The following is a 26,532-nucleotide window of genomic DNA, read 5'->3' as shown; positions in this document are numbered from 1 at the left end:
TCACTGAGGGAAATACCTACCGTAGATGTGCTGCATCATCCCTTCCTCTTTGGGGAAATACTGACGCGGACACGAGCCATCAACGGTTAGGCGTCAAGTTCTGAGTACACCAAGAGTCATTGTGGTGTGTCGGTGAATAAGTCTGTGAAGGTTTTGGAAGTCTGCCTTGAAGACTTACCAAGAGTGATTGGGCGAGTAAGTGACCTTAGCTCAAGAGGAATACGGTGAGGACTGTGTGTCCTCTGAGTTGTGACTCGGCCACCTCAACCAGACGTACAATTGATGCAGCAACTAGAACTGGTCTACCAAATTTCATTGTCTTCACCGAGCCAACCTGGTTTCAAATTCCTCAACCCTCTCTTACTTTATTCCGCTGCTGAAGAATTTGTGATCTGTTCTCTAACAAATTTGAACTGAAGAATTTCATCACGCTATCTATTTCCTCGGTTCATTTTCTTCATGCATGTATGATTGTATGATTGCATGTTCTTCACTCTTATGTATCCTGGTTGCATGTCCTCTGATCCTGTGATGACTTAGTTTCCCTTGTGTTTCTATTTCCTCACTCTGATCTTCGTCAAATTCTTCAGAGTTTGACGAATTTCTCATCTCCCATTCACCCCCCTCTGGGAGTAAACCAGCGCTTTCAATTGGTATCACACCAAGGTACTCCCTTGTTCTTGTGATTTTGGCTTAACCACCTGGAGTTTTAGTTATGTCGACCGCAGGTATGATCAAGGTTTCTGCTGTGTGCCCCATCTTCAATGGCACAAACTATCCTTACTGGAAGAACAAGATGCGCATGCATCTTGAGACAATTGACAACGATCTCTGGTTCGTCGTTGAGAACGGCGTCCCCACTGTTTCCCCGAGCATCAATGATGCTGATGTGAAGAGATTCAAGCAACTCGACTCTCAAACGAAGAACATCATATGTGGGCATCTCAACAAAGGGCAGTATAGCCTTGTGAGTGCACTGGAAACTGCAAAGCTGATCTGGGATAGGCTCTCCAAGGTCAATGGGGGAGTTTCCACTCAATGTGACTCTCGAGTTGATGTGCTTCGAAATCTCTTCAACCGCTTCAAGAGACTTGATAATGAAAATGTTCAGCAAACTTTCGATCGCCTCACAGACATCTCCAATGAGCTACAAGCACTGGGTGCTGCTGACATCACTGACCACGAGGTGGTGAAGAAATTGCTGAGGTCTCTTGACAGCTCCTTTAATCCTTGGCCCTGATGATATAAGAGCGTCCTGACTACAAGTCACTTGATCCCGCTGATATTCTTGAGAGGCTCAACACTCATGAATTTCAACAAGCTGAGAAGAGAGATATGTATGGTCCCAGCTACGGACGTCCTTGCGCTCTGAAGGAAAAGGCCAAAGCAAAGGCAATTTCTTCATCTGAAGAAGAGGAATAAGTATCTGAATGCAGTACGGATGATGCCGAGGAAATTGGCAGAGAACTGGCTATGCTCGTAAGGAAGTTCCAGAAGTTCTCCAAAAGGAACCGATTTGGAAAGTCTTCAAAGTACGATTCAAAGAACATTGAAGCTTCTGCTCATGACTACGACAAAAGAACTTGCCACAAATGCAAGAAGACAGGCCATTACATTGTTGATTCCCCCCTCTGGAAAAAGGGCTCAAAGATGAAAGATCTAGCAAGGATGACGATTCTGATGACTAGAAGAAGAAGTCATCAAAGTCTTCATCAAATAAGAAAAGTACCTGCGGCAGAGCTCATGCTTTCATTGGGAAGGAAATGGATTCTGAGGAAGAAACCGAGGAAGTTGAGGAATCTGAGGAGGTCGTCAGCAAGTCCATCTTCGACCATGAAGAAAAGGGTGACTCCACCAACACTGAAGACTGTGCTGATGACTATGCTCCCACCTGTTGCTTCATGGCAAGAGGTGCCAAGGTAACCTCACGAGAAGCTTACTTTAATACTTCAAGTGATGATGACTCTGAATGTGAAGCAAAACCTAGTTACAAGAAACTTGTTAAAATTGCAACTGAACAACAAAATGCCATGTAAAAGATTCAAAAACTTCTAGACAGAAGTGATGATCTGCTAGATGAGGAAATGGATCGCAGTAAAGGCTTGTCTGAGGATCTCAGACGCCTAAAAGTCACAATATGACAAACTTGAAAGTCGTCATGTGTCCCTCTCAGCTGAACACGAGAAGCTGTCCTATGAATTTCTTCAAAGGAAGCAAGAACTCGAGAAGCTGAGAGCATCTCATGATGATCTTCAAAAAGACAACGATTCATTGCTGGCTCAACAGATCAGCACTTCTCAGGAAGAATTTGTTGCTCCATGCTTAAAATGCCTTGAACGTGATAATGCAAATTCTGTAGTTGAATGTTCAAATGCTTCAACTGCTGCTATATCTTCAACTGTCTCTGTGGTTTCAATTCCCTCATCTAAGGAGATCACAAGTTTTACTGACAAAAATGCAGGGCTGAAGGAATTGTACGTCATAGGCATGTACAAAAGCCTCAAAGGGCACCAAACCCTTTGTGATGTGCTCAAGAAGCATATTCTAAATAGGAACCCTAGGAAAGAGGGTATTGCTTTTGAGAGAAAGTTGAATGCTGATGGATCTTATTGGAAACCTGAGCAGTATCCCGAAACCACATGGGTGGCTACAAAACGACCACCAGTTGATCCATCCACTCTATCTGGCTTTACATGTGATACTCCCCATTCTTCTGATGAGTCATTTGACTCCAACTACAAGCTATTCAGAAATTAGGATGGTGAAGTATTTGCTAGATTTGTTGGTACTAACTGCAGGAATGGTTCCCCTGTGAAAAAAATCTGGGTGCCCAAAACCGTTCTTCAAAATCTTCAGGTGAATGTCATCATGACACCACCTAAGAAAAGGAACAATCCCAGGGCAAATTCTTCACCTGGACCAAAGTCGTCAAATGGACGCAAGCCAACTTATGCTCGTACTAACACTTCAATGCAGGGAAACAAATAGCGATCTGATGAATATGTGCATTATTCTTCAAATCACCATGTGCACAAAACTGCTAAGAATTTCTCTGCATATTCTTATGAGTACTATACTCCTCCTGTGAAGAGAAATGCATATTCTTCAATGCCTAAGTTCTCTATCAATGCCTTGCACTACATTGCTTCTCAGCCAGCCATTCAGATGTGGGTGGTTAAGAAGAAGAACTAATTTCTTCTGCAGGTTCAGGTCTTCAGACAAATAAATGTCTGATGAAATTGTTGAAGGCCTGACATAAATGCTTGATGGGATGCAAGCTAATCATGATGAAATGAATATCTCATTTCACACATCCCTATGTTGCTCGTTATATGCTTGCTGATGAAATTCACTGATGAAAGTGATCATCATATTCTTCAACTGAAGTATATGAATTTGTAAGTGAAACTAATGCTTCTACAAGATGATACTCCAAAAGCTACTGAATGGGTTCTGGACAGTGGTTGCACAAATCATATGACTGGTGACAGGAATCTCCTCACCAATGCTCCACTCACTCCGTCTCATCTGAAGCATATCACCTACACTGACAAAGGAAAAAAGCAAGGTATTGGGTCTAGGTAAGGTTGCTATCTCAAAGGATCGACACATGGAAAAGGTGATGCTTGTCGAGTCCTTAGGATATAACCTCATGTCTGTCTTAATGCTTTGTGATCTTCGTATGATTGTCATCTTTGGCAAATATAGATGCATTGTGCTAATGGAATTTGACAAGTCCAAAGTCTTCGAAGGCTTTAGGAGAGGTGATTTGTATATTGTAGATTTCTCTCTAGGTACTCAACCAGCCACATGTCTACTGGAAAAAGCTTCAGAGTGCTGGCTATGGCATCGACGACTTGGACATGCTGGCATGAGGAATTTGAGCACACTCGTCAAGAAGAAGCATATCATTGGCGTTGAGGGCGTTAAATTCGTCAAAGATCACCTTTGCGGCGCTTGTGAAGCTAGAAAGATGACTAGATCCAAGCACTCCACAAAGACAATCATGACCACTTCTCGTCCCTTTGAATTACTTCACATGGATCTCTTTGGTCCTACTCATTATGCTACACTAACCAATGCAGCATCACTCCATAAATTCGTCATTGCTGATGACTATTCTCGTTACACCTGGGTGCATATCATTATCTTCAAGACTGAAGTGCAGGGCATCTTCAGACAATTCGCAAAGCCATGACGAATTATGGCATCAAGCTCAAGCATATCAGAAGCGACAACGGCACCGAGTTCAAGAACACAGGCCTGGATGACTATCTTGATGAACACAGGCCATCTCTTACTTTATTCTGTTGCTAAAGAATTTGTGATCTGTGCTCTAATGAATTTGAACTGAAGAATTCCATCACGCTATCTATTTCCTCAGTTCATTTTCTTCATGCGTGTATGATTGTATGATTGCATGTTCTTCACTCTTATGTATCCAGGTTGCATGTACTCTGATCCTGTGATGACTTAGTTTCCCTTGTGTTTCTATTTCGTCACTCTGATCTTCGTCAAATTCTTCAGAGTTTGATGAATTTCTAAAAATCTCCCATTCACCCCCCCCCCCTCTAGGAGTAAACCTGCGCTTTCAGCAGGCAAGAGGGAATGGACCGCGGGTGGAGCAGATCTCAACTTTAAGGGTCCAATGAAAGGGAGAAGATTTATTAATTTGGATAGGATCTCTGGAGCACGGCTGTTGTACAGGGACTACTTTGCTTCGGACCCAACTTCCTAGATGATCCATCGTTTCGTCGCTGTTTTCGTATGCGCAAACCATTGATTTTGCGCATTGTGGAGGGAGTGGAGGCACATGATGAATACTTCAAGCTCACTGGAGATTGTTGCAGCCAACTTTCTTTCTCTGCTAAGCAGAAATGCACGCCTGCTCTGAGGATGCTTGCACTTGGTACTGCCACCGATGCCGTTGGTGAGATGGTCCGGATGGGGGGGAGAACATGCCTGAAGACTACTGTCAGGTTGTACCAGAGTATCTGAGAGAACCAAATGTGCGGGACACCGAAAAGTTGCTGGCTATTGGAGAGGCACGAGATTTTCCAGGTTTGCTCGGGTCAATTGATTGCATGCATTGGCAATGGAAGAACTGCCCCAGAGGTTTGCGTGAGATGTACCAAGGTCACACCAAAGAGGCCACCATCATACCAGAAGCAGTGGCATCACATGCCTTTTTGACTTGGCATGCATTCTTTGGAATGTCGGGTTCTCACAACGACATCAATGTGCTTCAACGGTCTCCTGTGTTCAGAAGGCTTTATAATGGGGAATCGCCACCGTGCAACTACACTCAATGGCCGCGACTACAACATGAGATACTATCTTGCCGATGACATCTATCCTTAGTGGGCGGTATTTGTGAAGACCATATCTGAACCATAAGGCAACAAACAAAGTCATTTTGTAACAATGCAGAAGCAGCTAGGAAGGATGTCTAGAGGGTATTCAGAGTGCTTCAAACTCGTCGGCGAATTGTTCGTGGAGTTGCAATGATGTGGGAATCTGAAACTTTGTGGAAGCTGATGACATGTCGTGTTTTCCACAATATGATTGTCAAGGATGAAGGTGATGGGGTAGTCCAAATGATTTTGAAACGCCTGGAGATAAAGTCCAAACCCGAAAGATCAAGATGCAAATCAGCTAATGAACTCTCTGCAAATGCATCAGAATCTTCGAGATCATCAAGTGCACGCGTAGCTACTCAGTGACCTTGTGGAGCATATGTGGACCCATAATGAAAACCAAAGAGCTAATGTTTGAGTTGTGCACTTAATTTAATTTTTATGTAAGAACTATATATTTTCGCTACCAACATTTGTTATTTACGTGTGATAATGGCATGTATGATGGACGTGCATGGATTTGAGAGTCCGGATTTGAGATATGTGACTACCGGGCAGGACATACGAGAGGTGGTCCAACTGCGTCCGCAGACGCGTACGGGCGCGTCCGTGGACATATAAAAGGCCAGATTTGGTAAGTCCGACTGCAGATGCTCTAATTCAGTCGGTCGACAGACTTGATCCCAAGCGAAGAAACGTAGCTAAGTATTGGCCTACCATTTTGATCTCAGTCGGAGTACACAGTAGTAGTTACGGTTTAGCTTTGTCTACCATTTTGTTCACGGATTGGCTGCACGCGGTCGGCAGTACTCACTTCACCTGGATGCTCGGCGTTTGTACTCCTTCCAGGTGCTATGGTTAGAAGGCGGAGGACACCGTGCCGATCGGAACGCCAGAGACGGGAAAGAAAGGCGAGATGGGGCGGCAAAGACAACAGGATGCAGCAGAGCAACTAAGAGACGAAGCTGCATGCGGCCGGCTGCCGGCGCCGTGGCCGTGCAGGTGCGTGGTAGAAGTTTTCAAAAGCATTGTTGTCAAATTTCTTAGAAGTTCGTTGATTAATTCGTAAACTGCACTGAACAGCAAAAGCGCGTCCATATAAACGCACTCCGTCGCTACGACATCACGGGCCTTTTAGTTTACGTGCTCATGCGTGCACGTATACGTACGATTGACGCGCGAACGTGAAAGTTGTACATGCATGGCATGGACGCCGCGCGCCGCCCCTACAGTCCTAACCCTCCCCCTCTCCTCAGGGCCTCGCAGGCCACCGCGGAGCCGCCGTGGCCGCCGTCACCGCCGGCCGCGACGCCCATGGGCACCATGCCGAAGGAGCGCTGCCGGCACGCGTGGCACGTGACCTGCGCCAGCAGCCGCGCGGCGTGGTCACGCAGCGCGCAGGCCTTCTCCAGCTCGCCCCGGGCCCGCTGCCGCGCGCGCCGCGCCTCCTCCAGCGCGCGCTCCGCCGCCGCGGCCTCTTCCCGCGCCCGCGCCCGCTCGGCGTCCGCGGCGGCCTTCTCCTGCATGGCACGCATCACCTCTTCCCTCCCGTCGTCGGCGCCGGAGACGCCGTCCGAGGGCGCGACTGGGCCGATGGAGAGCTCCAGCTTCGTCGTCGCGTGGGGCTCGTGGGAGGTGGAGAATACGGCGGGCGTGGCATTCACCGGCGCCTTGGTAGCTGCCGGGAGGAGCTGGAGCTCCGGCGGCGGCGTCGACGGCACCCCCGTAGCCGGATGCCTGATAACGATAGGCCGGAGCACCGGGAGCGCCGACGGCACGGCCCCCGCCTCGCCGCGCATCCGGCCGGAGTTGCACGCGTCTTGGTGCTCGATGAAGCTCTCCACCCTGCAACACGAGCAGATCATTAGCACTCAGCACTGACCAACACGACACGCCCATAATCTGCATGGACGCTTACGCTCCCACCGCACCAGCCTGCCCCGTCGCCGTCATGGGCATCGTACGCGTGTATATATGTCGCGGGAGATCGAGTACGTACGTACGCACGTGAGTACGTGCCATAATTCGCGACGTTAGGTGCGTCGTATGCATGCATGATTGCCCGGCCTGCCGCCCGCGCGATCGGTCGGTCGATCGCGCCCATACGGCATTTCGGCGTTTGCGTGGAACGAAAGCGACCACACGGCATGTACCGATCGACCAGACGGACAAGGAGATGGATAGATCGACGGGCGCCATCCAATCGGTCCAACAAGATACTGGTGGCGGTCTGGTGGAAACGTGTACCGACGGCCCCTCCGAGATGCATCGATCACTTCAGTTCTGGCCGGGACCAAATGGCGGTGTGGTCGATCCATCGAGATCGATGTGTGTGCACTGTGCAGTGAACACTGCACTGCCACATGGAGCCAGCCACGGCACACCAAAGGGACCACGCCACGCACTAGCTTGAACACGACTCTTGATCGAGTTGCACGCAATATATAGCTCGTTCCTCTAAAAGCTCAAAGTTTTCTTAAAAAAAATGTAAAATTATTTACACTTCTGGAAGAGGAAATTAACGTGCATGGGTGCCCGCCCGGCCGTTACATCTATATACCCGGTCGGTGACAACTGACAAGAGTGTGGCTGCCAAGTGCCAATTATTAAAGTGTAGGTAGCCCAGTGCTGTTGTTTTTTATGCGGCTAGAGCATGCACATGGGCTCCTGTCCTGGCGCCCGTGTCCGACCGTGTGGCGAGCGAGACGAGCGATCGAGAGAGGCGCGCGCGCGCTCCCTTGTACTTTGGTGGATCAGGCGGGGTCCGAGGAACGGGGCAGCTTGTCTCTACCTGGCTAGCTACTAGCTAGCCTACCTAGTGCTCGTTGCTGTGGCCAGCTCCCCTGCTGCATGGATCACTACCCGTATGCACAGTAGTTCCTCTGTTCAACGATACGTGACATCTTGGGGTGTCACACGCTATCCGGAGTCAACATCTTTGACTGATATATATATATATATATATATAAAGAGAACGTAAGAAAACCTATAATCATCGTAAAAAAAAATTATGTTACGTAAAATTATAAATGTAAAAATATAGTGTAAAATGTACATAAAATACATTTTTTGACCTATATTTTTTTTGTTAATGCCAAATTTTATACAGTAAATCAATATGAATGTAACTATTTGTATTTCAAATGTAATTTATTTATGAAATGGTCGTAAGATTACCTCGGGTGAAGAATAACTTATTCTGCACCCTGGGTGATGAATATATATATATGGGTACATGCATGTTAATAGATTTTTTAAACAAAATGATATTGTGAAAACATTTCAAGGCAGTGTCACAGTAGCTCCACTTGACAATATAAGCTGTGTGTATGGTATATTATTTTTTTCAGTAATATAAAAAATCCGACGGCCAAATTTTAAGCATGGCAAATCGAATACTTTTTACGACAAATTTATTTTGGTGCGAGGTTGGCAAATTTAACAAGCATGATAATTTTCTATCAAAAATATAATCTGGAACTAATTTATCATGCTTGCCAACTAAACTTATCATCCTCGGCAAACATAAAATATCATAAAAAACGTTTGATTAGCCATGCTTAAAAATCTAACGACAGATTTGTAGTTGAGTCCATTATTTTTCCTTTTAGTAACTGACAAGAGACTTATGTTTTCTTTATAATTACATGATGCCTTAAATTGTTTTTTCCATTAAAAAAATCTGACAAGGGCATTTGCCATTAGGCCAGTACATGCATGCATGCATGCGACTGGTTAAACTTTTTAATTTTTGGAGGGGTTAACCATGCATGCAGCTAGTAACCCATTACCTGCATGAATAACCTTGTGACTGCTAATACTACCTACTCCCAGCTAGTAATAGTAATATTCTAGTATGTCGTTTGCATCGCCTCGCACACCCATTCAGCAACAGTGTTGAGCGAGTGCTAACACAATTAGAAGGTAGGTGCTTCTTTGAGTTGAGTTTACGGGAGCTATAAGCTAGCCTAGCACTGTTCTCTTTGAGGACTGAGGAGACAGTTTTTGGTCGATGTGCGGTCGCTTTCCCGTTGGAATTTTCGGTCCTACCGCGATCCGCCACCGAAATGATCATACGCCAGCATCCTAGCTTTGCTTTTCTAATTTCTCTTCTTTTTTTTCTTCCATGGACATATGGATACTATGGAACCCACTCGACCTGGATATATGCCATCAGTTTCAGGTCCCAGCCCGCGTCCGTACGGAAAACTCCACTTAGTAGCTACTAAAAATTGTGGTCAGCTAGCTAGCTTGCTAAACTATGGATCGATCAAATTCTAGTTAATTCATGTCGGCCGGCTACACTTGTAATCTCTTTGATCCTTCTTTTGATTTGATGACCGGATGGAAACTCGTTAAAATTCTGAACTAACACCAAAGCTTTTGTCTTATCTCCACCCACCCATGGATCGATCGATCTCCATGGCTGTACTTCTCCCACAAAGACATATATAATCAAGCCCTTTGGTGTTCAGGTATATAATAACTCTAGTTCGTTCTCGTGCGACAAGTACGATCGACGTACGTCCCGAACCGGTGCATGATGCAGCTTAGTTATTAATTAGCTCGCGCGCGTCAGATGCATGAGGCATAGACGTAGGAGTAGCGGCGTCGGCGGTACGTACCGGGAGAAGACGCGGCCGCAGTCGCAGGAGTGGCCGCGGGTGCCGCAGGTCTTGAGGTGCGCCTTGTAGTCGGACTGGACGGCGTAGCCCTTGGCGCAGCGGGCGCACACCCACTGCCGCCGCCCGCCGTGCTTGCGCCGGAAGTGCTTCTTGATCCCCACCAGGTCGCCCAGCGCGTGGGCCGGGTCGTGGTGCAGGCAGCTCGGCTCGGGGCACACGAACACGCGCTTCCGCGGCACCGTCGTCGCGCCGGTCCCTCCCGCCGTGCCCGCGCCGCCGTCCTCCCCGGCCGACGGCGCCGGAGCCCGCTTCACCAGCCGCCACGGCACCTTGTGCCGCCGCCGGTGCATCTGCAGGTTCTGCTCCCGCTGGAACCCCTGCCCGCAGATCTCGCACACGTACCGGTCTGACTCCAGCAGCGTCCTCGGCGTCAGCGCCACCACCTCCGCATCAGGGTCTAGATAATAATGTACGTACGTAAGTGTCAGCCGATGAATCCACGGCGCAGTAACCAAGTGCATGCTGACCGATCCAGATATGATCGATCCACATGTGTTATGGTCCACGTACCTGGCGTGCCGGGAGGGCGCCGCTTGCGCTTGGCGGGGGAGGGCTGGTCGGTGGCCGGGGGAGGCGGCGCCAGCGGCGGCGGCGGCGGCGGCTGCTGCTTGGAGGAGGGGGAGGACGAGGAGGTGGAGGAGGAGGCCAACATTTGGTGGTGGCTCTTGACCAGTGCCATAAGTGTTGGGGGCTTTCTCCTTCTTCTTCTTTTAAGGGCTAACCTTACTAGCTACGCACGTACCCTTGCACACAACCGGCTACGTCGCCTCGCCTTGGCCTCGGCCTTTGGCTTGCCTCCTTTCCCTCTTCTCTTTTTGCTCCTTAGTGGGATAGGGGTGCCAACGGAGGCTTTATGGGGTGGAAAGGTGAAGGTGCATTGTGCTTGTGTTGTAGAAAGGCTTGGGGCATGAGGGGATCATATATAGCTAGGGAGGAGGGAGGGGAGGAGGGAGGGGGTGAGGGTGAAAAAAAGGGCTTTGTCTATATCTCTTTGCTTGCTTTTGTGCTTGCTGCATCGGTGCGTGGGTGTGGCTCCCTTTCTTTGAAGGGGGAATGTGTCTCATATACTCATTGGATGGGCAGCTTTTATCAAGGCTTTGTTTGTTTGTTTTGGTGGTTTTTAAAGATGGGATCATGTGACTAGTCTCCCCCTGCCAATCTCATGGACGCAATTAATGGGATACATGCTTGCTTAGCTGCTTTGATTGAAAAGATCAGCTCTTTAATTGCATGTGTTTGTGTACATGTTGTTGCAGTACTCCTATTATCAACTCTCTTTCTCTCTCCTTCCACAGACAGGAGTTAGGCAGGGAGATGGGACTTCACTCTATCATGCAGTCTTTATTATATATACGAGATACAGTATATGGAAATATATGTCCAAGGAGAAAAAGGACCCTCTAATGCACAATTATTCTATGAAATTCCATGTAACCATCCACATTTTTTATCCTCCCTCTCTCAACCCTAATCGTTACCAAGGGTAGACTGAGATCAACTTGCTTCAACAAGGAGCCTAACGCTTATTGACTGTCATATTCAAAGTCACCAGGGTGCACCGTTAGGATGGTGTGGCTGATTTTTTAGGCTAATTGCTAGCAGAAAAAAAGGAGTGCCTACTACTCAGGCACTTGAAAAGTTGGTTACTTCTTCCAGGACCACTAGATCTTGATCCAATGTCCAGAAATAGATTAGGGCATTGTTCATCTTCAACCTCACCTTCTTCTTTCTCCTGTGAAACCGCCAGCCTACTCCGCTCCATCCGCCTGCACTAGTAGAAAAAGGGCCTATTGTCCCGGTTGGTAAGGGCCTTTTGTCCCGGTTTTTGAACCGGGACTAAAGGGTCGTTACTAATGCCCTAACCCTTTAGTCCCGGTTCTTACACGAACCGGGACAGATGGGCCTCCACGTGGCCGCTGCGGCCAGCCCAGGCCGGGGGGCCTTTGGTCCCGGTTGGTGACACCAACCGGGACCAATAGGCATCCACGCGTCAGCATCTGGCTGGATCTGAGGTTTTTTTTTGAAAGGGGCTGATTTAGGGGTTTTGGGGGTTAATTTAGGTTGTTATTAGGTAGCTATTAGAGAGAAGTGTCCTCTCTTATATCTCCGTGCTTGGTTTACCAACGCTACGTACTGCAATGCCTAAACATGGCTTAGATTGAAGTGAAGGCAACATGTGGTGCATGTCGAAAGTAATACTAATCATAACTTGATCAAGTTTGGATTGTACTACTTTCGACATGCACCACATGCATGTTGCCTTCACTTCAATCCAATCCATGTTCATTTCACCCGCTGATATATAATAACTCTTCATGCGCGCATCATGCATCATCATATATAATAACAAGTCCTACTAATCATCATCATACAACTTCTACTCGTTATTAATAACCAGTCATACGATCATCATCCTCATAGTCATCGAACCAACCCTACTTAATTGTTCTTAGCACATGATCATCAGTATTAGGTAGGACCGAAATACCCTCTTTAAGGTAAAATAGCATAAAACAATATAGACCCTGACTCTCCATTATGGAGAATGGAGATCATCCTGTCTCCAATTCTTGCGCTTCGCTTCCTTTTGCTTCCAAGAACCTCCTTGCGACTGTCCATACATTTTTTCCATTCTTTGATCTGCATGTCTCCACTTCTTTTAGAAATCCGGTATGGACAGTTGAGATTCGTAGGATGACCTAGTTGTATGTTCAAAACATCAAGCCTACCATTCTGATACATCAAATGAGGCACACAATCCTCTGGGATTATCTGTTGAAAAACATAGTAATAACTTCATAGTTAGCAATGATGTACTAGTTTTAGAAGTATGCAAAAGATGCACGGATGTCGTAATAGTAAGAAATCTTACCAGGGTATCTCCATAGTAGTTACCGTAGTTCAACACGTGCACTAGTGGCACGTATTGACCATAATGTGGAGGAGTTTTACAATAGATATTGTAATTCTCAAGATCAGTACAAAATCCGACCAAATGTGTTTTCTCCTTATAAGTTAACTCAGAGCCATCGGTGTAGTAAGTTCTGTCTACCATGTTCCGCACATTGTTTGAACAATCAAAATAAGCTGTCAATGAAAATAAGCTGTCAACTATTTTGAAATGAACAATATAAATTAGCTAATAACTATGTTTGAGAAACTCACATAGCGGTAGAATTGGAGGCGTATCAACAAGGACCCAAATGTCCATATTGTCTTGCTCGATGTCAGGATCACCAAGATCCATGGTGATAAGCATACCCTCATCAAAACCATACATCTTGCAAAATGCTTTCCAATTTTTGCAACCAAAATGGGTTACGCTCTCAAAATTATACAGATTTACTTCAAAATCTATATCATGATGGGTCCTTAGGTGAATTTTCTTTGTTTCCATACTTTCATGGTCTTCAAAACCCATCCTCTCCAAGACGTAGTGTCTTGCATGGCATGGGATAAGCTAGCCGAATTGTAAAAGATGAAAAGTACACGTTGAAATAGTTGAAGTCGTGCTTAATTACGAAAAAATAACACTTGTCGTCGTTGCGTACCGTTTCAACATCGAAGGTCTCCTCCAGCTTAATACTGAAGCGCCGATCTTCGTCCAGGTGAGGCCTGTCGCGCTGACCTCGGTCGTCGTGGCACCAGTCGCACTCCGGGAGACTTTCGTCGTCCGAGTACGACATTTCCTATGTTCATAATTCAAATATTAAACGTCTACAATTAAATATATGTACTAAAAAACCTAAGTTAGATCATTATTATTCATCACGGGTTGACTATCGGTTTGTCGAGTCTTTTCTTGAAAACTCTCAGCTCACGTGGTGTATACATTCGACCGTTGGTGATGGTCGCTCCTCCATTTTGTCCCCGAGTGCATTACACCAAAACGTCTAGCACAAGGGAACAAAGGAGAAGCGACCCCCACGACAACAGTCGGGATTCTTCGTCCTCTCATATATATATGGTGGAACTCTCCCTCACTGATTCCTCTCTGACATTTGCGACCGTCGGTGATGGTATGGTAGCTCCTCCTTTCGTTCTCGAGTGCATTACACCAAATTGTCTAGCACACGGGAACGAAGGAGAAGCTACCACCACGACAACAGTCGGGATTCTTCGTCCTCTCATATATGGTGGAGACTCGACAGACTTACAGTCAACCCGAAATATCGTTTAATTATCTTTCTAAAAGAGGATTTGGCTAGTCTCACCTCGATGTCGGAGGGGGCGGTGACGGGGACGACAACGGGGATGATGGAGGGGCCGGGGGCTCCTAGATTTCTGCGAAAACAAAAACCCTATAAGCTACATATGCATACGCCTTGCATAGTGCTCTCCAATTTTAGCATTCAAAGTAGGAGTAGTTTTCCACTTTGAGCATTCAATAAGCAAAATCAAATCACAAAATAAAGTAGTATTCAAATTAGGATGCATTCAATTATAAGCAAAACTACATCATCTCCATGCGTCCGTACATCGTCGAATATTATCACTAATACACCTCGAATACTATCATACATATAGCATCGCTAGTACAGCTAGAACAGTAGCACCCGACGGGTATCGGCGCGGGCGGTGGACACCCAAAGGGACGGAACCATCACAGGATCATAGCTCCAGTGAGATCCCTGAAGAACCTGCCAGGTATTGTCGAACCTGCCCTCCAACGCAACCATGTAGCGACGGACGTGCTGGTCCTCCTCGCTGACACGGTGACGTACCACCTCCGCGGTGTCCGGAAGCCTCGGCACCGTCACTGGCCCACGCGACCGCCACCAAACAAGGATCGGGTCAACGATGGGCTGGCTCCTCACCAACCTACGCCCGCCGGAAGGTAGCACCTCCCAAAACCAGCCCGGCAGAGCCCAGTCCCGGACATGGCCCCTCTGATCAAGCCGACCTCCTCCGCCGAGTCGACGACGAGGATGCGGGATAGGCATCGTCGACGTCGATGCGGGATTAATTGCTTGAACTAAAAAAACTAGTTCTATTAATTTTCTTGCTAAAATAAAGTAGTTCAACTAGTTCAACTACTAAGCACTTACTATAAATAAATAAAATAAAGTAGTTCTTACTAAAAATAAACTACTTCTATATATAGTAAAATAAAGTAGTTTTATTAAATCAACTAGTTCAACTACTAATTAAGCACTTACTATAAATAAAATAAAGTAGTACTTACTAAAATAAACTACTTCTATAGTAAAATAAAGTAGTTTTATTAAATCAACTAGTTCAACTACTAAGCACTTACTAAAAATAAACTTGTTTAACTAGTTCCATTATATTTAACTAGTTCAACACAACTTTTTTTTAAATATGCACATATATATACATAAATTGACAAAAAATATCTAATTCAACTAATCTAAAATACATGGGAAAACATCTAATTCAACTAATCTAACTAATTTTATTAAACACTTACTAGTATATATACATGGAAAAATACATATACAAAAAAATGAAAAAAAAAAGGATTCGGGGCGGCGGCGGCTCACAGCGGGGCCGGCCGGCTAGGGCGACGGTGGGGGCGGCGGACAGCGTCGGCGTGGGCTCCGAGGCGGGGGCAACGGCGACGGTGGCGGCAGCGGACAGCGACGGCGTCGGTGTGGGCTCCGGGGCGGGGGCGACGGCGATGACGTCCGGCAGCCTGGCGGCGTCCTCTCCGCGCGCGTCGTCAGGGGCGAACTGTAAGATGCAAACCAAAATTTTCACAAGTGTGCCTTATATACATGAAGCTTTAGTCCCGGTTCTTGTCACGGACCGGGACAAATGTTCCTCTTTGGTCCCGGTTGGTACCACCAACCGGGACCAAAGGCCTCTTTTCGGTAGCCCAAAGGGCGGGAAGCAGTGGGCTTTGGTCCCGGTTGGTGGCACCAACATGGACTAAAGGTTGGGCATTGGTTCCGGTTGGTGCCACCAACCGGGACCAAAGGGGGGGCATTGGTCCCGGTTCGTGGCACCAACCGGGACCAATGTCCTGCGCGTGCCAAAGCCGCGGTGCGGTGGGATGTTTAGTCCCACCTCGCTAGCCGAGGAGCGGCATGACCTGCCTATAAGCCCTGCCCCGCCAGCTCCATTGAACTCCTTTGAACTGCAGGCCTCTGGGCCTAATCTTGCACTGCTATGCCTGTGGGCCTTCTGCGGGCTTGAATCCTGGCCCATGGATGGGTTTCTAGTCGTATTCACGCCGTGGTAGCCCAGTAGGTGGCATTTTTTTATTTTTTCCCAGTTATTTTGTTTTCTTTTTTGCTTTATTTGTTTCATTTTGTTTCTACTTACAACAAAATACTTATTTATTTTATTTTATTTTGTTTCTAATTACTTATTTATTTTACTTTATGATAATTCTTTTTGCTATTAAAGTTTCTATCAAAAAAAGTTCTTTATGAAAGTTCTTTTTGCTTTTAATGATTTTGAACAGAAAATACTTCGATAATTTTAGTTGCATCAATTTTATATGATTTTAGTCTCAATAATACTAGAGGTTTCTTATAATGTTTTGAACAGAAAATACTTTGTTAATTTTAGTTTCATAAATTTTATTAAAGTTTATTTCATTTTGTTTCTACTTATATATTTTAATAAAGTTTCTATTATTTTGTTTCTAATTACTTATTTATTTTATTTGTTATTTTTCATGCACCTATTTTCATGCATTTACTAATTATTTTGAGCTATAAGACCCTAAAATTGAAAAGCATTTCAAATGAACTCTGAAAAGGTTGAAAGTTGGCATGGTATCATCATTTCATCCACATAGCATGTGCAAGAAAGTTGAGAGGGTCCCGACAAAAACTGGATGCACTTCGTGTACAAAACGGACAATCTCTTTCAAAGTATCAGGATTTCATACGGAAACTCGTCTGTTACAAAGGGATTTCATTTTTTAAAACTTATTTGAACTCCTGACTTTTTGTGTGTTCAAAATGCACCATTCAAAGCCACATCATCATTTTTCAATCCTTTCTGACTTCATTTGTTATTTTTCATGCATTTACTAATTATTTTGAGCTATAAGACCCTAAAATTGAAAAGCATTTAAAATGAACTCTGAAAAGGTTGAAAGTTGGCATGGTATCATCATTTCATCCACATAGCATGTGCAAGAAAGTTGAGAGGGTCCCGGCAAAAACTGGATGCACTTCATGTACAAAACGGACAATCTCTTTCAAAGTATGAGGATTTCATACGGAAACTCGTCTGTTACAAAGGGATATCATTTTTGAAAACTTATTTGAACTCCTGACTTTTTGTGTGTTCAAAATGCACCATTCAAAGCCACATCATCATTTTTCAATCCTTTCTGACTTCATTTGTTATTTTCATGCATTTACTAATTATTTTGAGCTATATGACCCTAAAATTGAAAAGCATTTCAAATGAACTCTGAAAATGTTGAAAGTTGGCATGGTATCATCATTTCATCCACATAGCATGTGCAAGAAAGTTGAGAGGGTTACGGCAAACACTGGATGCACTTCGTGTACAAAACGGAGAATCTCTTTCAAAGTATCAGGATTTCATACGGAAACTCGTCTGTTACAAAGGGATATCATTTTTTAAAACTTATTTGAACTCCTGACTTTTTGTGTGTTCAAAATGCACCATTCAAAGCCACATCATCATTTTTCAATCCTTTCTGACTTCATTTGTTATTTTTCATGCATTTACTAATTATTTTGAGCTATAAGACCCTAAAATTGAAAAGCATTTCAAGTGAACTCTGAAAAGGTTGAAAGTTGGCATGGTATCATCATTTCATCCACATAGTATGTGCAAGAAAGTTGAGAGGGTTACGGCAAAAACTGGATGCAGTTCGTGTACAAAATGGACAATCTCTTTCAAAGTATCAGGATTTCATACGGAAACTCGTTTGTTACAAAGGGATTTCATTTTTTAAAACTTATTTGAACTCCTGACTTTTTGTGTGTTCGAAATGCACCATTCAAAGCCACATCATCATTTTTCAATCCTTTCTGACTTCATTTGTTATTTTTCATGCATTTACTAATTATTTATAGCTATAAGACCATAAAATTGAAAAGCATTTCAAATGAACTCTGAAAAGGTTGAAAGTTGGCATGGTATCATCATTTCATCCACATAGCATGTGCAAGAAAGTTGAGAGGGTCCCGGCAAAAGGTGGATGCACTTCGTGAACAAAATGGACAATCTCTTTCGAAGTATCAGGGTTTCGGACGAAAACTCATCTGTTACAAAGGGATTTCGTTTTCTTGAACTTATTTGAACGCCAGACTTTTTGTGTGTTCAAAATGAACCATTCAAAGCAGAGACTGATTTTGAATGGTGCATATTCAACACACAAAAAGTCTGTAAAGATCGCCAACCCCAACATAAAAAAAATGAGAATTCAACCTAAATTCATAATAAATTTCTATGAATTTCAGAGAAACTCAGTATGAATTTAGGTCAAATTCCCTGTATAAGGGCATCTATTTTCATTTTGAGAGGAGCTCAACAAGGCAGAGAGGGACGGGCTTATAAACCGGTGTGAGCGCCCTTCGGTTGGCGAGGTGGGACTAAACTCTGGCTGCAACGAGGACCATGTTGGGGAACGTAGCAATAATTCAAAATTTTCCTACGTGTCACCAAGACCAATCTAGGAGATGCTAGCAACGAGAGAGAGGGAGTGCATCGTCATACCCTTGAAGATCACTAAGCGGAAGCGTTACAAGAACGCGGTTGATGGAGTCGTACTCGCAGCGATTCAAATCGCGGAAGATCCGATCTAGCGCCGAACGGACGGCGCCTCCGCGTTCAACACACGTACAGCCCGGGGACGTCTCCTCCTTCTTGATCCATCAAGGGGAGAGGAGAAGTTGAGGGAGAACTCCAGCAGCACGACGGCATGGTGGCAATGGAGCTCGTGGTTCTCCGGCAGAGCTTCGCTAGGCACTACGGAGGAGGAGGAGGAGTTGGAGGAGGAGAGGGCTGTGCCAGGCCAGGGGTGCGGCTGCCCTCCCACCCCTCCACTATATATAGGGGCAAGGGAGAGGGGGGCCGGCCCCTTAGATCCCATCTGGTGGGAGGGGCGGCGGCCGGGGAGGGTGGCTTGCCCCCCAAGTCAAGGGGGCGCCCCCTCCAGGGTTTCCCCCAACCCTAGGCGCATGGGCCCAAGGGGGAGGTTGGTGGCCAGCCCACTTAGGGGCTGGTTCCCTTCCACCTACAGCCCATAAGGCCCTCCGGGGCAGGTGGACCCTCCCGGTGGACCCCCAGAACCCCTTCGGTGGCCCCGGTACAATACCGGCATACCCCCGAATACTTCCGGTGACCGTATGATGACTTCCCATATATAAATCTTTACCTCCGGACCATTCCAGAACTCCTTGTGACGTCTGGGATCCTATTCGGGACTCCGAACAACCTTCGGTAACCACATACTATTTCCCATAACAACTCTAGCGTCACCGAACCTTAAGTGTGTAGACCCTACGGGTTCGGGAACCATGCAGACATGACCGAGACATCTCTCCGGCCAATAACCAATAGCGGGATCTGGATACCCATATTGGCTCCCACATGTTCCACGATGATCTCATCGGATGAACCACGATGTCGGGGATTCAATCAATCTCGTAGACAATTCCCTTTGTCAATCGGTATGTTACTTGCCCGAGATTCGATCGTCGGTATCCCAATACCTCGTTCAATCTCGTTACCGGCAAGTCACTTTACTCGTTCCGTAATGCATGATCCCGTGACTAACTACTTAGTCACATTGAGCTCATTATAATGATGCATTACCGAGTGGGCCCAGAGATACCTCTCCGTCATACGGAGTGACAAATCCCAATCTCGATTCGTGCCAACCTAACAGACACTTTCGGAGATACCTGTAATGCACCTTTATAGCCACCCAGTTACGTTGTGACGTTTGGTACACCCAAAGCATTCCTACGGTATCCGGGAGTTGCACAATCTCATGGTCTAAGGAAATGATACTTGACATTAGAAAAGCTCTTAGCAAACGAACTACACGATCTTGTGCTATGCTTAGGATTGGGTCTTGTCCATCACATCATTCTCCTAATGATGTGATCCCGTTATCAATGACATCCAATGTCCATGGTCAGGAAACCATAACCATCTATTGATCAACGAGATAGTCAACTAGAGGCTTACTAGGGACATGTTGTGGTCTATGTATTCACACATGTATTACGGTTTCCAGTTAATACAATTATAGCATGAACAATAGACAATTATCATGAACAAGGAAATACAATAATAACCATTTTATTATTGCCTCTAGGGCATATTTCCAACAGTCTCCCACTTGCACTAGAGTCAATAATCTAGTTCACATCACTATGTGATTGTAATGAATCCAACACCCATGGGGTTTGTTCATATCTCGCTTGTGAGAGAGGTTACTAGTCAACGGGTCTGAACCTTTCCGATCTGTGTGTGCTTTACAAATCTCTATGTCATCTTGTAGATGCAGCTACCACGTGCTACTTGGAGCTATTCCAAATAACTGCTCTACTATATGAATCCGGTTTACTACTCAGAGTCATCCGGATTAATGTCAAAGTTTGCATCGACGTAACCCTTTACGACGAACTCTTTTACCACCTCCATAATCGAGAAAATTCCTTAGTCCAGTAGTTACTAAGGATAAGTTCGACCGCTGTCATGTGATCCATTCCTGGATCACTCTTGTACCCCTTGACTAATTCATGGCAAGGCACACTTCAGGTGCGGCACACAGCATAGCATACTATAGAGCCTACGTCTAAAGCATAGGGGACGACCTTCGTCCTTTCTCTCTCTTCTGCCGTGGTCAGGTCTTGAGTCTTACTCAATACTCACACCTTGTAACACAGCCAAGAACTCCTTCTTTGCTGATCTATTTTGAACTCCTTCAAAATCCTGTCACGGTATGCACTCATTTGAAAGTACTATTAAGCGTTTTCGATCTATCCTTATAGATCTTGATGCTCAATGTTCAAGTAGCTTAATCCAGGTTTTGCATTGAAAAACACTTTTCAAATGACCCTGTATGTTTTCCAGAAATTCTACATCATTTCTGATCAACAATATGTCAACAACATATACTCATCAGAAATTCTATAGTGCTCCCACTCACTTCTTTGGAAATACAAGTTTCTCATAAACTTTGTATAAACCCAAAATCTTTGATCATCTCATCAAAGCGTACATTCCAACTCCGAGATGCTTACTCCAATCCTTAGAAGGATTGCTGGAGCTTTGCATACTTGTTAGCATCTTTCAGTATTGACAAAACCTTCTGGTTGTATCACATACAACCTTTCCTCAAGAAAATCGTCGAGGAAACAATGTTTTGACATCCTATCTGCAAGATTTCATAAATGATGCAGTAACTGCTAATATAATTCCAACAGACTCTTAGCATCGCTACGAGTGAGAAAGTCTCATCGCAGTCAACTCCTTGAACTTGCCGGAAAACATCTTAACGACAAGTCGAGCTTTCTTAATGGTGACACTTACCATCATTGCCTGTCTTCCTTTTAAAATCCATCTGCACCCAACAGCCTTACGACCATCAAGTAGTTCTTCCAAAGTCTACACTTTGTTTTTATACATGGATCCTCTCTCGGATTTTATGGCCTCGAGCCATTCGTCGGAATCCGTGCCCATCATCGCTTCTCCATAGCTTGTAGGTTCATTGTTGTCTAGCAACATGACTTCCAAGACAGGATTACGTACCACTCTGAAGTAGCATGCATCCTTGTCGTCCTACGAGGTTTGGTAGTGACTTGATCCGAAGTTTCATGATCACTATCATAAGCTTCCACTTCAATTGGTGTAGGTGCCACAGGAACAACTTCCTGTGCCCTGCTACACACTAGTTGAAGTCATGGTTCAATAACCTCATCAAGTCTCCACCATCCTCCCACTCAATTCTTTCGAGAGAAACTTTTCCTCGAGAAAGGACCCGTTTCTAGAAACAATCAATTTGCTTCCGGATCTGAAATAGGAGGTATACCCAACTGTTTTGGGTATTCTATGAAGATGCATTTATCCGCTTTGGGTTCGAGCTTATCAGCCTGAAACTTTTCCACATAAGCGTCGCAGCCCCAAACTTTTAAGAAACGACAGATTAGGTTTCTCTAAACCATAGTTCATACGGTGTCGTCTCAATGGAATTGCGTGGTGCCCTATTTAAAGTGAATGCGGTTGTCTCTAATGCCTAACCCATAAACGATAGTGTAATTCGATAAGAGACATCATGGTATGCACCATATCCAATAGGGTGCAGTTATGATGTTCGGACACACCATCACACTATGGTGTTTCAGGCGGTATTAGTCGTGAAACAATTTCCACAATTTCTTAATTGTGTGCCAAACTCGTAACTCAGATATTCATCTCTATGATCATATCATAGACATTTTATCCTCTTGTCACGACGATCTTCAACTTCACTCTGAAATTACTTGAACCTTTCAATAATTCAGACTTGTGTTTCATCAAGTAAACATACTCAGCATCTACTCAAATCATCTGTGAAGCAAGAACATAACGATATCCACTGCATGCCTCAGCACTCATTGGATTGCACACATCAAAATGTATTACTTCCAACAAGTTTCTTTCTTGTTCCATCTTACTGAAAACGAGGCCTTTTAGTCATCTTGCCCATGTGGTATGATTTGCATGTCTCAAGTGATTCAAAATCAAGTGAGTCCAAACGATCCATCTGTATGGACTTTCTTCATGCATATATACTAATAGACATGGTTCGCATGTCTCAATCTTTTCAAAAACGAGTGAGTCCAAAGATCCATCAACATGGAGCTTCTTCATGCGTTTTATACCAATATGACTCAAGTGGCAGTGCCACAAGTATGTGGTACTATCATTACTATCTTATATATTTTGGCATGAACATGTGTATCACTACGATCGAGATTCAATAAACCATTCATTTTAGGTGCAAGACCATTGAAGGTATTATTCAAATAGACAGAGTAACCATTATTCTCCTTAAATGAATAACCGTATTGCGATAAACATAATCCAATCATGTCTATGCTCAACGTTAACACCAAATAACAATAATTTAGGTTCAACACCAATCTCGATGGTAGAGGGAGTATGCGATGCTTGATCACATCAACCTTGGAAACACTTCCAACACGTATCGTCATCTCACCTTTAGCTAGTCTCCGTTTATTCCGTAGCCTTTTATTTCGAGTTACCAACACTTAGCAACCGAACCGGTATCTAATACCCTGGTGCTACTAGGAGTACTAGTAAAGTACACATTAATATAATGTATATCCAATATACTTCTGTCGACCTTGCCTACCTTCTCATCTACCAAGTATCTAGGGTAGTTCTGCTTCAGTGACCGTTCCCCTCATTACAGAAGCATTTAGACTCGGGTTTGGGTTCAACCTTGGGTTTCTTCACTAGAGCAGCAACTGATTTGCCGTTTCATGAAGTATCCCTTCTTTCCCTTGCCCTTCTTGAAACTAGTGGTTTTACTAACCATCAACAATTGATGTCCTACTTGATTTCTACTTTCGTGGTGTCAAACATCGCGAATAGCTCAAGGATCATCATATCTATCCCTGATTTGTTATAGTTCATCACGAAGCTCTAGTAGCTTGGTGGCAGTGACTTTGGAGAACCATCACTATCTCATCTGGAAGATTAACTCCCACTCGATTCAAGCGATTGTAGTACTCAGACAATCTGAGCACATGCTCAACGGTTGAGCTTTTCTCCCTTAGTTTGCAGGCTTAAGAAACTTGTCAGAGGTCTCATACCTCTTGATGTGGGCACGAGCCTAAAATCCCAATTTCAGCTCTTGGAACATCTCATATGTTCCGCGACGTTTCAAAATGTCTTCGGTGCCTCAATTCTAAACCGTTCAACATTACGCACTGAACTATCACGTGTATGTCAGATGTTCGCAACATCCACAAACGACGCTCGAGGTTCAGCACACCGAGCGGTGCATTAAGGACATAAGCCTTCTGTGGAGCAATGAGGACAATCCTCTGTTTACAGACCCAGTCCGCATAATTGCTACTATCAACTTTCAACTAAATTTTCTCTAGGAACATATCTTAAACAGTAGAACTAAAGCGTAAGCTACGACATAATTTGCAAAGACCTTTTGACTATGTTCATGATAATTAAGTTCATCTAATTATTTAATGAACTCCCACTCAGATAGACATCCCTCTAGTCATCTAAGTGATACATGATCCGAGTCAACTAGGTCGTGTTCGATCATCACGTGAGACGGACTAATCATCATCGGTGAACATCTCCATGTTGATCGTATCTACTATACGACTCATGTTCGACCTTTTGGTCTCTTGTGTTCCGAGGCCATGTCTGTACATGCTAGGCTCGTCAAGTCAACCTAAGTGTTTCGCATGTGTAAATATGGCTTACACCCGTGGTATGCGAACGTTAGAATCTATCACACCCGATCATCACGTGGTGCTTCGAAACAACGAACCTTAGCAACGGTGCACAGTTAGGGGGAACACGTCTCTTGAAATTTTAGTGAGGGATCATCTTATTTATGCGACCGTCGTTCTAAGCAAATAAGATGTAAACATGACAAACATCACATGCAAATCATAAAGTGACATGATATGGCCAATATCATCTTGCGCCTTTGATCTCCATCTTCGAGGCGCGGCATGATCACCTTCGTCACCGGCATGACACCATGATCTCCATCATCGTGTCTTCATGAAGTTGTCTCGCCAACTATTACTTCTACTACTATGGCTAACGGTTAGCAATAAAGTAAAGTAATTACATGGCGTTTTCATTGACACACGGGTCATACAATAAATTAAGACAACTCCTATGGCTCCTGCCGGTTGTCATACTAATCGACATGCAAGTCGTGATTCCTATTACAAGAACATGATCAATCCCATACATCACATATATAATTCATCACATCCTTTTGGCCATATCACATCACATAGCATACCCTACAAAAACAAGTTAGACGTCCTTTAATTGTTGTTGCATGTTTTACGTGGCTGCTATGGGTTTCTAGCAAGAACGTTTCTTACCTACGCAAAAGCCACAACGGTGATATGCCAATTGCTATTTACCCTTCATAAGGACCCTCTTCATCGAATCCGATCCGACTAAAGTGGGAGAGACAGACACCCGCTAGCCACCTTATGCATCAAGTGCATGTCAGTCGGTGGAACCTGTCTCACGTAAGAGTACGTGTAAGGTCGGTCCGGCCCGCTTCATCCCACAATGCCGCCGAATCAACATAAGACTAGTAACGGCAAGCAAATTGAACAAATCATCGCCCACAACTACTTTGTGTTCTACTCGTGCATAGAATCTACGCATAGACCTAGCTCATGATGCCACTGTTGGGGAACGTAGCAATAATTCAAAATTTTCCTACGTGTCACCAAGACCAATCTAGGAGATGCTAGCAACGAGAGAGAGGGAGTGCATCTTCATACCCTTGAAGATCGCTAAGCGGAAGCGTTACAAGAACGCGGTTGATGGAGTCGTACTCGCAGCGATTCAAATCGCGGAAGATCCAATCTAGCGCCGAACGGACGGCGCCTCCGCGTTCAACACACGTACAGCCCGGGGACGTCTCCTCCTTCTTGATCCAGCAAGGGGAGAGGAGAAGTTGAGGGAGAACTCCAGCAGCACGACGACATGGTGGCAATGGAGCTCGTGGTTCTCCGGCAGAGCTTCGCTAGGCACTACGGAGGAGGAGGAGGAGTTGGAGGAGGAGAGGGCTGTGCCAGGCCAGGAGTGCGGCTGCCCCCCCACCCCTCCACTATATATAGGGAAAAGGGAGAGGGGGGGCCGGCCCCTTAGATCCCATCTGGTGGGAGGGGCGGCGGCCAGGGAGGGTGGCTTGCCCCCCAAGTCAAGGGGGGCGCCCCCTCCAGGGTTTCCCCCAACCCTAGGCGCATGGGCCCAAGGGGGAGGTTGGTGGCCAGCCCACTTAGGGGCTGGTTCCCTTCCACCTACAGCCCATAAGGCCCTCCGGGGCAGGTGGACCCTTCCGGTGGACCCCCGGAACCCCTTCGGTGGCCCCGGTACAATACCGGCATACCCCCGAATACTTCCGGTGACCGTATGATGACTTCCCATATATAAATCTTTACCTCCGGACCATTCCGGAACTCCTCGTGGCATCCGGGATCCTATCCGGGACTCTGAACAGCCTTCGGTAACCACATACTATTTCCCATAACAACTCTAGCGTCATCGAACCTTAAGTGTGTAGACCCTACGGGTTCGGGAACCATGCAGACATGACCAAGATATCTCTGCGGCCAATAACCAATAGCGGGATCTGGATACCCATATTGGCTCCCACATGTTCCACGATGATCTCATCGGATGAACCACGATGTCGGGGATTCAATCAATCTCACAATTCCCTTTGTCAATCGGTATGTTACTTACCCGAGATTCGATCGTGGGTATCCCAATACCTGGTTCAATCT

At 45.3% G+C, this 26,532-nt stretch overlaps 1 protein-coding gene across 1 annotated transcript; it reads right to left on the bottom strand.

The window, feature by feature from the left end:
• Window positions 1-6,367: 6,367 nt before the first annotated feature.
• LOC109751375 (uncharacterized) lies at window positions 6,368-10,953 on the bottom strand. Its single transcript, XM_020310275.4, has 3 exons — window positions 10,553-10,953; window positions 9,983-10,439; window positions 6,368-7,202 (listed from the first exon to the last, which is right to left on the bottom strand). Exons 1-3 carry the CDS (start codon window positions 10,719-10,721, stop codon window positions 6,584-6,586), a joined length of 1,245 nt encoding a protein of 414 aa, XP_020165864.1. The 5' UTR covers window positions 10,722-10,953; the 3' UTR covers window positions 6,368-6,583.
• Between the last annotated feature and the right edge of the window lie 15,579 nt (window positions 10,954-26,532).

Source organism: Aegilops tauschii, chromosome 4 (genome assembly GCF_002575655.3).
Source record: "Aegilops tauschii subsp. strangulata cultivar AL8/78 chromosome 4, Aet v6.0, whole genome shotgun sequence".
Lineage (NCBI taxonomy): Eukaryota > Viridiplantae > Streptophyta > Magnoliopsida > Poales > Poaceae > Aegilops > Aegilops tauschii.
The sequence above is the reverse complement of the archived record's forward strand: the minus strand, read 5'-3'. Positions and strand labels throughout refer to the sequence as shown.